A 12,222-nucleotide genomic window follows, 5' to 3' on the forward strand; every position below is an offset into this window, starting at 1 on the left:
GTTAAACTATTATTATTTTTATTATATAATAATATTGAAATTGTCGGCAAACACTAAACTAAAACATTTTAATAAAAGAGAGAGATAGAGAGAGAAAAAAAAACTATTATTTCAATTATTAATAATAAACAGTACAGTACTCTACTGTTTAAATGTTTATGACTTTATTATTAAATGACTTTGAAAGTGCAATTCATAACAACAATATCATTATATTCAATATTATCATAATTATAATAATAATCATTATTATTATTATTATTATTATTTAAAAAACAGCCATAATATACACATATAAGCCATAAATATATATATATATATTAAGTCTAACAGCAAACAAACTAATGGCCAACTATTTTGTAGAGCTTATCTCCTGTATGTACAGTATGTATGTGCACACTGTATAATGACAATAACCCCTTTCCTTTTCGATGCTAATTATTCACTAAATAATTAATAGTAAGCACAGTTGGCATTATTGTGTGGTATGGGTGCTCGTGAGATAATGGCGGGGTGTTCAAGCATTATAATTATTTTTAATGTGTGTGTGTGTGTGTGTGTGTGTGTGTGACTAAAATATATTGAAAGGTATCGTCCGATAGGGGAGGGGTGGTGTGGGTGGATGGGGAACACACATACCTGTCGACCTGACGGGCAGATTCTTGACGCATATGGCCAACGGCCGACTATCGTCTTTATCAACTGAACTATCGGAACCGGGAGTTGCGGCGCTATTGTGTAGTGGCGTATGATTTGAACCCTGAGATGAGGTACTGATGTTGTTGTTGGTGGTCGTGGCGGCCGATATTAGCACTGAGTTACTGCCGCCGACGCCTCCGCCGCCGCCGCCACCACCGGAACGATCTTTGCGACTGCTGTACAATGATCTACAATAAAAACAAAATGCAAACAAATTAATTAATTAATAAATGGTTTTATGGTGACTATGAATCAAAATGTATGTATCATTTAGTAATTGATGATAAGTTGTTAGTTTTTGAAGGATGGGAGGGAAGCGGGAGGAAAGGGATCACTCACACAGACACACACACACAATGCAAGCAAAATATTTATTAATATAATAGATATTATAAAGAGGATAGTATAAAGATAATAGGTGTGTGTGTGTGTGATGTCAGTGGCATACAAATTGATGTCAAAACAAGAGAGAGAGAGAGAGAGAGAGAGAGAGAATAGGATAATAAATTATACGGTTTTGTCTTTCGAGTCAAAGACATTTGAAGACAATAAGTCATAGTATATGAATGGAGAAACTCATCTAAAAATAAAGAGATTAGAGGAAAGGGAGAGACCGTATTGAGATAAAGGGAAGGGCGGGGTAACTGTTCTTAGAGATAATGAGTTGGGGGGGATAGTTAGATTAGTAGAGCTCCGGGATGAAAGAGATGCAAACATTTCTTTTTGTATCATCAAAAAAGCTAAACCAAAAAAAAGAGACATACAATGGGGACTGAGATTTGGCCGGTGATGGGCTTCGGCTGCTGTGGCTGGACGTCGATATGTTTGATGAGGACGATGGCGACTGACTGCGCGCCGAACTAAGCGAACTGGAACGGGATGGCGACGGAGAAGCCGAATGCGAACGCAACGACTTCTTCTTTTTGCGCTTCTTGAGCGGCGGCGACGACACCGTAGACGATACGCCACCGCTGGTCGTCGTCGTTACCGATGTCATACGTCGCTGCTGAAGCAAAACGTTTGAACCGCCGCCGCCGACTCCGCTTCCGCCTGAGCCCAGTAGTAGTGGCGGCAGACCCACGCCCTGTGCGCTGCCACCACCACCTCCTCGGGCTGCTGACGATAGTGTGGTCGTCGTAGAGGTATTACTATTATCATCGAGTAGTTGTTCAGCTGATGATGGATATCGTTGTTGTTGTTGTCCATCAAAGTGGCTTTGGCTGCCGGACCTATTGTACGCCCGAAAGTGACTCTGACTTCTGTGAAAATATCAGAAAATATAAATATTTTTTTAAAAAATTATTGTTTTCATTGCACACACATATAAAAATAATTTAATAAATAGTATACACAGTATACTAATAATACTAATAGAAATTTTTGTTGATTAAAATTTATATGTATTTTTTATGTGTTATATTTAATTAGTTTTTTTTGGTTGTTATGTATTTTTGCAATACTTTTTTTTAAATGGGTTGTTATGTGTTTAGGGAATAGTATTAAATATATATATATATATGATATAAATATAATATATATTCAATTAAATTAATTCAATTAAATCCAAACTACATGTACAATATCTAACTAACTGTCCACTAGTTATTAGTTAAAAGCAATTTAAACTTATTGGATATTATTATTTTCTATCAATATTATACACACATTTTTATTTTTTTATATACAAGTTTAACCATTTAATTTAATATTATAATTTAATAAAAAAATTTAATAATAGGAAAGCCATGTCACGGCTTAAAGACACGTACCTGTCTATGCCATCATTATAACTATTATTATTACTATTATTAATATTATTATTAATAATATTACTATTATTATTATTATTTGTATTATTATTATTAGTAGTAGTAATGTTTCGACTAAAATGTCTATCACGAGATCGGCTTCGGTTGGGATAGTCGTTAGGGTCGTCCAAATACCCGACGTTCCTCTTTATATAAGGATTGTCTAATCGTTCGTAGCTATTGTTGTTGTTGTTGTTCAGTGAGCCACCTGTCCTGCCTTCCCTACTATCGTATAGTCTATCATCTGATAACCTGTAGATTATAAATGAGAAAAATATATAAGAAATTTCTTTAAAATATAAATTATATATTATATACAGTATATAGTCAGTCATATGATTAGATGTGATATATATATATATATATATATAACCCACTCATTCATACACTTATACATACACACAGAATATATAGACTTATTTTTAATGGAGAAAAAATCAATACCAGTGCTACAGTATTACACATCACTACTACATACATACAGTATAGTACACACTATAAAGTAATGGATAAATTTAATATAACAAACTTAACCTAACAGTGCTGAGAAAAAACTAATATAATCTCTATTATGTGAATATCAAATGCTATTACACAACATATACAACAGTAAATTAAATTGATTTTAATTATAAATACAACTCTATATATATAAAGTCTGTATATATAATAGTAAATCTCTAAAATATTTTATTTGTAAATATATTGCTATTTATTTTACAATCATATATACAGTATATATACAGCATATATTTACTGTATAGACATTAGATAGATAGACAACTATTCGAGGAAAGGTAGCTTTTTTTCCTAGTGTTTATTATATAATTTGCATTTTGCTATTGTTTATAATCGGGTAATGCCATAAATCAGTTTTTTACTATACACACAAAACAAAACAAAACAAAACAAAACAAAACAAAACAAAAAAAACTGTATTTCCATTTGAATACGTGAACTCAATGGCATAGAGTTAACCTAACCGTGCAAACAACAACAACAACACACCAAAAATTGGCAGTTCAATGGGTACACTATTGAAAATAATAATAATAATAATAATAATAATCATGATAATATAATACAACACAACAACAATCAGTATTATTATAAAACCAGTGTTTGCCAAATTAGATACATTGTATTTAGATGGCACATACATATATATACACAGCAGACACATAGAGAAAAACTGGTAGTTTTTTTTTGTATAATAGATAGGAACTGGAGGTATAGAGAGAGACAACAGTCCAGACATATTATATAATTAAAATTTTTTTGTATTTATTTAACCCGAGAGTCTACTAAATACATCACATAAATCAAGAGATCAATATCATCATTGCTTAGGCATATATATCATATCATATATATATATGCAAAATGTACGGTAAAAGGAGGTGTGTTTTCAAATTACAAAACTTTTTTTTTTATATATACAGTATATTAATAAAATATATTATATAACAAATATTCAAACAAATTATTATTATATATTGAAATATAATATTATAATAATTTTTAAATAAAAAACAAACATTAAAAATATTAAATTGTGAATACATTATACATTTAATGTAAATTTGATACATAGTATCTGATATTTAAAATTTACATTAAACTAAAATAAAACACATACACACACACACACACACCACTAGTCGCAACTAATATTATATATAGTATATATATAACAGCAATATTACTAATTGAAATAATAACAACAAAACAAACTAACTAACAAACAAACAAAAATAAAACTATCATTAAAAACCTAATGAAGATAAACTTATTTTAACAAAATTGTTTTTTTTTGTGTAACATATATACTGTATATACATAGTATACATATAGCTTAATGATTATATTATATGCCAGTGCTTGTAGTTTTTTTTCAATGACTTTTTTTAATACATATAAGTACAGTACATATATATATACTACTCTATAGTCCAACAACAACAACAAAAATTGTTGCGCCAATTGTCAACACAATTGCTTAATTGCAAACAAACTAATATTACATATACCTTACCTATCTTTCACACACATAAAACATACCAGTCCTTCATTAAACTCATTTTATTATTTAGTAAATTTAGTATATTTCTAAGCAAATAAGTTTATTATATTTGTAACTTATATATATATATATATACAGTATTAATTAATGATACAAAAATGATACAATATAACACTATTAGTGAATCAATTAGTATTATTATTATTATTATTTCTCAATATTTATTTTAATTAAACATTTCACATAAATCCTATGTAATGTAACTAAAACTAAACTAAATATTAGATACAATATATATATATATTTTATACACAAATACAGACAATGACATCAATGTTAGGAAATGCTTGGAGAAAATCCATTAGAAAATTATTTTATTTTCTAATGTAATGTTTTTTTCTGTTTGAACAAAAAATTAACTCAATTTGTGCTTTAAATAGGATATCATTTATTATTATTATTATTATATAAGTCTATTGTAAAAGAAATATATACAATCAAAATAACAAAAAAAATGGTTTAAATGTTAAATCCAATGATACAAAACAATACTATTAATATAACGAGAAAAAAACACATTGAGATAAATATATAGACAGTTATAACATATAAAAAATAATAATAAGAGTACTATCATATCATTTTGAGTTTATATATTTTTCTCAACAAAAAAACATTAGATAAAAACTTTATTTTTTTATATAGAAAGACAAAAGTTGAATATAATGTAATTAAAAAAGTTTTCATAAAAAATTGAGTTTTTTTTTAAAAAAAATTGTTGGTGTTATTTGAGATTTTTATTGCAATTGGATTTATTTAATATATAATCTAAAAGTGTATATTATATACACACTTTTGAAAATAATTTCAAATTTCCAACTAAATCCCTATATATTTAATTTCAAATCACAAATTATATTTATTTATATATAAATTTATATATTATATATATAATCAAATAATAAAAAATATAGTTATTATCATTATATATACAGTATATATATACAATATTAAAGTTTTGAGTTTTTCAAACCCTAAATGTGTTATTGAAAATCAATCAGAAACATTTGAAAAAATATGATATTATATAACTTATAGATATTATATTAATAATATGAAATACTTGAAGAAATATATATATATAAAATAAAAACTTGAAATTGATTTGAACATAATATATATATATAAACCAAAATTTTTTAAGTACTGTATTTATATTTTATAGATATTGCATTAAAACACACACACATATAGATTAAGTTTTCAATTGATTGTTTAAATAGTGAAAGTAATCGATAAAATTGAGAAAATATTAAATTTATATAATAATAAAAATCGATAGATAAAGTCTATGGTAACGTTTGGTTTTTACGATAGGAGACTAGCAGTCAATCAATAAATATATATATATATATATATATATATATATATATTATTTTATATATATATAAAATCATATTTGATTGCAAAAAAGTAGCAAATCTAAGCAAACAGTCAGTCAAAGTAAAGGAAATCAATTGCAAAGTAAAAATCAAAATATATATTGAATAAAATGACAGCACAGGGAGTATACTATATATATATATATATAGTCATAGACATCACTCACTCAAACTCTCACTGTTTTTCTCTCTCTCTCTCAAGAATTTGCAGAATATTCCCTCTCTATAGACAAGAATCTATATTATAAAAAGCAATACAAAGATGGGGAACAATATAGTGATTGAAAAAACATTGAACAGACAGTAGATGAGAGAGAGAAAGAGARAGAGAGAGAGAGAGAGAGAGAGAGAGAGAGAGAGAGAGCAATCAAATAATGTTGGATTTTGTCCAATAACTGGCAATAAATCTTTTATAAACAAATAACTTTGAAATAGCATAGCTATGCACATAAACATACTCACACTAGAAAACCCAACAAATACTAGTAATAATAATAATAATATATAATATATTATACAATACAAAAAGTTTCGCCATGAGATTGAAGACAATAATAATAGACAATATATTCGCATAAATATAGCGATAAAAATAAAAATAAATTATGTTTCAAAGGGATCTCTCTCTCTCTCTCTCTATTTGATGCAATCAAATCAAACAATAAAAAAGTAGATTTCCATTTAATCAGTAGTAATACCCGATAGATATTTTTTTTGTCGATATTTTTTCACAACACACACACACACACACACACAATAACACCCAACAAAATTAAAAAACATGACACAAAAAAATCTAATATATATGCAAAACATATATACAATTTAGTTTGACGACAACTATAACAACAACTACAAAACTGGTGTAGGAGTGTGTATGGAGGTATGTATGGGTAGTAGAGTAAGGAATAGTAGGTTAGGTTAATGATAAATATAACAAAAAATTTAGACAACTAACCAAAAAAAAGATAAATAAAAATTTTTATTTTATTTTATTTTTATTCAACAAATAATCCATTTTTCTGCTCAAATCTTATACTAAATCTATGACATAATGCAAACGACATATAAGTTTCTACTGTTTGTAAAACAGGATATATATATAGTTATTTCAATACATTTTTTATATTATTAAAAAAATCTTTTCTCTAAATAAAACCAAAAGTTAAACATCAAAAACTAAAACATATGTTTAGTCAAAGATTTATATATAAATATGTTATTATTATTATTATTATAACTATTTCATATTAAATGTTGAACAAAAATTGCAAACAATTTTCATGATTGAGGATTATATATAAAATACATATTATTATTATTACAATTATAAATATGTTTTATATATCAATATGTATTTAAAAAAAAAAGTTTATATGCGTAGGCTTTTATTCAAACTAACATTAACTTATTATATATACTTTAATATTCAGACATAACATCTCTCTCATCCATTTGGGGGTCGGTATTAGATCAAAGAGGCATTTATATGGGAATGGCATATTAAATACAGATAAAGTACTATACTATACTATAGTATCTATATATACACACACATCCAGCAAATGTGTTGATGAGATTTAGAGATCTGTATTGCCATCAAAATCTCATATGTTATGATCATTAAGCAAAAACATATACTCTCTCTCTCTCTCTCTCTCTCTCTATATATATATATATATATATATATATATATATATATATACAATAATATACGGTATATGAAAGCAAACACATTCACAAAGTTTTATTATATAAGCAGCAGTAGTTAATGTAAGCATTGGCATTGAAAAAATATACAATCAAATATACATATATTTGAAGTGAGCACCGGGAGTATAGAACCAATAAATGCTTGTGAGTAAAATTTGTAAAGTATTTAAGAGGCTAAACAAGACGCACATCACTACTACTATTACTATTACTAATACAACTAAATATAATGACTGAAAATTAGACCAAAAACATGAACAGCAATGTAATGATGAAAAACAAAAAACAGTAGTAAAACTGTGTGTGTTTTATATAAACATCATAAATATAGTACTGTATATAAAGTGTACTTATTTTTGCTAAACATCACTACTATTACTATTCCTGAAACTAATGGCAGCCAATAATGTATATAATCACCGGAACGTTATGTATTCCCATTGGAATAACCATACAAGTGCTGGCTGTGTGTGTGGCTGATGTTGACTGTGCGATCAAGTGATAGATAGAGAGACAGATAGAGCACCGGGATGTACTTAAAAGAGATGCTTCTCTTAATTAGGGACAAACATTAAGAGTACATGTTTGCCAAACAAATACTCTCTCTCTCTCTCTCTCTCTCTCTCTCTCTCTCTCTCTCTCTCTCTCTCTCTCTCTCTCTCTCTCTCTCTCTCTCTCTCTTATAAGCAAATAAGTAACTAAATACAAGAATTTTGCAAATTCTGTATATATTTATATATATATATATATTCCGAAAAATTCTGGGAAAAAACAACAAAAAATATTCTAACGTTAAGATATTGTTCAATGATATGTTAGTTTTTTTAATGACACAAACATACAGTATTTAATACATCATAAATATAACTAACAATTTCAAAAAAAAACAAAAGTTTTAGTTTTTGTTTGTTTGAATGATTGCCTCAATTCACAACAAACTAAGGTCACAAACACACACACATATATATAATGCTATTTATATGAAAAAAATGTTTTTGAGTAAAAATTTCCGGCAATTAATGCCAAAATACAATTATTGTGAATCACACAGACATATACTAGTGTTAGTCTGACGTATAAATATAAGTCTATTTATATTTATATATATATAACTTATATATATGAGATAATTAGCATTTTTTTTGTTTTGTTTTGTTCAATGAGATAAAAATCAATTGTTTTGTTGCGGTTAAAATTTCACAAACAAGTTGAATACATCATCAATTGAAAGTGATGTGTCAAAAATAGCTATGGGTTAAGGGATAGACAGCAAACAACAACATAGTTTTTGAATAATAGTGCCCTTTATTTTTTGTGGGGTTTGTAATCATTATTATAGTTCAATGAGATGATGCCATCAAAGATCATATATAATATTAGAAAAGAGAGAGAGAGAGAGAGAGAGAGAGTGTGTGAGAGAGAGAGAGAGAGAGAGAGAGAGAGAGAGAGAGAGAGAGAGAGAGAAAAGAAAAATCTCATTTACTTAATATATATAACTTACAGTATTACAGTAATATATGAGCTAAAAATAAATGGGAAAACAATTTTTCGCACACAATATGTCGTGTATATATGTATTTCAATTTAATATAAACAAAATAAAAACCAACAGTAAAATTGCAACTATTAATCTAAATCGTAAAATAAATTGAATTGATTGTTGACTAAAACTAAATACAGTATTATTGTATATAATATTCAATATAGATATATATATATATATATATATATATATAAAAGTTAAAGAATATCAAGAATATTCATATTTTTTGTTTTGTTTTATTTCTCTACTATTATACAAATTTATCGTAATGTTTGCTTATTATACATATGTATTATACATATTATTTATAATAATAATACTATTATATATATATATATATATATACTGTATATCAGTGATGGACCTAACAAAACAATAATATAACAAACAAAGATAATAAATTACATTTAGAGGGATATAAATATAAAAATTTTCATTTTATTATAATTTATAGTATAAAACTAGATTTATTATTATAAAACCCATAGAGATATTGTGTGTTTGTGTGTTTCAGCGGATCTTAATTATAATTAAGTATTTTATCGTTTAGATAAAAACTAATGATAAATAGATAGACAGTTAACTGAAATATATTGAAAGTAAATATATATTTAAAACAATAAGTAAAAATAATATTGAAATTTATTGTTTGTAACAAACAAAACAAAACAAAAAACTACTGATTATAAGTTTTGCATTGATTATAAAAATTTAATTAATTTCTCAAATGTATAGTTTTTTATTTAGAAAAAAATTATTTTAATTAAAAATTTGTATTTTAGTCTCTCATACACATAAACACAACAATTTTAATAATTTATTTTTTCAAGTTTCGTCAAAAATTACAACAACAAAATTTTTAGTGCTGTATATTATAAATATTTAAATTAAAAAAAAGTTATATTTTTGATAAAATATGTAAAGTACTAGTACTTTTAATTTAATTAAAATTATGCAACTGTGTGTATTGTATGTGTGTAGTTACGTGTGAATGTATAAAATGTAAAATTTTTAAATATATATAAAAATATAATGTCAACAAAAATTTAATTACAAAAACACTTTTCAACTGAACATATACTGTATATATATAAAGTACATTAGATTACATCTAAAATAAAAGTGTATTTTTTAAAAAGTCTAACAAAAATCAATAAATATTTTTTTTACTTAAACTCAATATATATAGAAAATAAATTAAAGCCATAAAACATATTTGTTGTGTTCATAAAATTCTCTATAAAAAATATAAACTATATATATATATACTGTATATATACATCAATTTTGTTTCAATTCAATAACAACTTTAATGCAATAACAAAAAAATGTCAATTTATGAAACTCAAGACACAACTGTGCAAAAAATATATATAAGAGATCCGGAATCAGACAATAATAACAGAGAGAGAGAGAGAGAGAGAGAGAGAGAGAGAGAGAGAGAGAGAGAGAGAGAGAGAGACAGAATATTTATTGGTTAATATTATAAAAAAATAATACTAAAAATTAAAACCAATTTTTGCTTTTACTATGATTTCAACCTAACAACTAAATAATAATAATAATAAAACTGTTAATCAATTTAATATAATATGTGTTGTGAGGTGTTGTTAGTTTTGTGTGCCCTATCTATAGTTACAAAAATATACAGCATATATATATACAGTATATATAGAGTAATATTGTGTGTAATATTAATAATAATAATGTATGAGTAGTAGACTGTGTGGTGTGTGATAAGTCATATGAAGATTTTGACGTCAAATATTGATTTAATAATAATAATAATGAAAATAATGCAAAAATAAAATGAAACGACACGTAATGCAAACTGAAAACTCTAATAACAACTATAACAACAACAACAACAACAAAATTTTTAAGTATATTTGCATATAAAGAGAGAGTCTCTTAATAAAAGCCAAACAGTTTTGTTGACAAAAATTTGTTCAAAAACTCTCTCAAGAGGTGTGCAGTATAGTAGTCATCATAATATATATATGATATTATTATTATTATTATTACTATATTATACTAAATTTAATATAATTTTAACTAAAGTGCAGTCACTTATACAGTAGTACAGTATATATATACTCCCAATGAGCTCCGGGAGGGAGTGTAGTTATAGTAGTAATAGTAGGCATATTTTTTGGCATATCAAATTTTTAAAGCAAAGTTTGCACTTTTAGATTTAATACTATATATATATAATTTAATGAGATTATRTATATATATATTTTTATATGGATAAACTCGTAGATAACAACAACAATAATAACAATAACTATATATTTATATATTTTCACTGGAAAAACAAATTGATTGAATATACAGAATATTCTTAAGTCGATAAACTTTCTAATAATAATAATAATAATAATATCGTTATATTTTCAAACTAAATATCCAATTAACTAAATATTCATAAAAATCTCAAATTTGCTGACATTTTTCCAACACATACAGACAGTCAGACACTTATCTATATATATATATATATAAATTTATATCATTAAAAATATTTTATGTTAATATATGAATGACACTAAACTATACAGATTTAGTAAAAATTATATATTTATATATTTTTTTATTAAATAGACAGTCAGTCAAATATATACATATAGTTATAATTTTAATCAACAATTTTAATGAAAAATAGTGATAATAGTATAATAAAATAAAATAGTTTAAGCGTAAAATGCATAAATGAATATATATTTATACAGTATTTAAATTTGTAATTTAAAAAAATATATAATACAATTTATTCACGCATAATGTAATTTCATTTATATAATAATAATAATAATAATAATATGAAATATTTGCAACATATATATAGCAAAATAAAATAAATTATATTATTATTATTATTATTTCTTATTCTCCATTAATATTTTAATAATGAAAATCTAGACTTTAAATGACAGAAAAATTACTGAATGTATATCTCATATAAGCCGAAAAAGATGAACAACAAAAAACAAC

General features: G+C 25.2%; 1 protein-coding gene across 2 annotated transcripts in view; it reads right to left on the reverse strand.

Moving 5' to 3' along the window:
• Positions 1 to 12,222, reverse strand: part of LOC128962086 (serine-rich adhesin for platelets-like) — an 84,620-nt gene that overhangs the window by 19,272 nt on the left and 53,126 nt on the right. For both annotated transcript variants that reach the window (XM_054308420.1, XM_054308419.1), the window contains 3 exons: positions 2,469 to 2,759; positions 1,464 to 1,958; positions 640 to 887 (listed from right to left, as the gene is read on the reverse strand). In XM_054308420.1, coding sequence (XP_054164395.1) covers positions 640 to 887; positions 1,464 to 1,958; positions 2,469 to 2,759 — 1,034 coding nt within the window. The remainder of the gene's footprint in view (positions 1 to 639; positions 888 to 1,463; positions 1,959 to 2,468; positions 2,760 to 12,222) is intronic.

Source organism: Oppia nitens, unplaced genomic scaffold, assembly GCF_028296485.1.
Source record: "Oppia nitens isolate AA-2021 unplaced genomic scaffold, nextdenovo-longstitch-racon4-pilon3 scaffold6_pilon_pilon_pilon, whole genome shotgun sequence".
Lineage (NCBI taxonomy): Eukaryota > Metazoa > Arthropoda > Arachnida > Sarcoptiformes > Oppiidae > Oppia > Oppia nitens.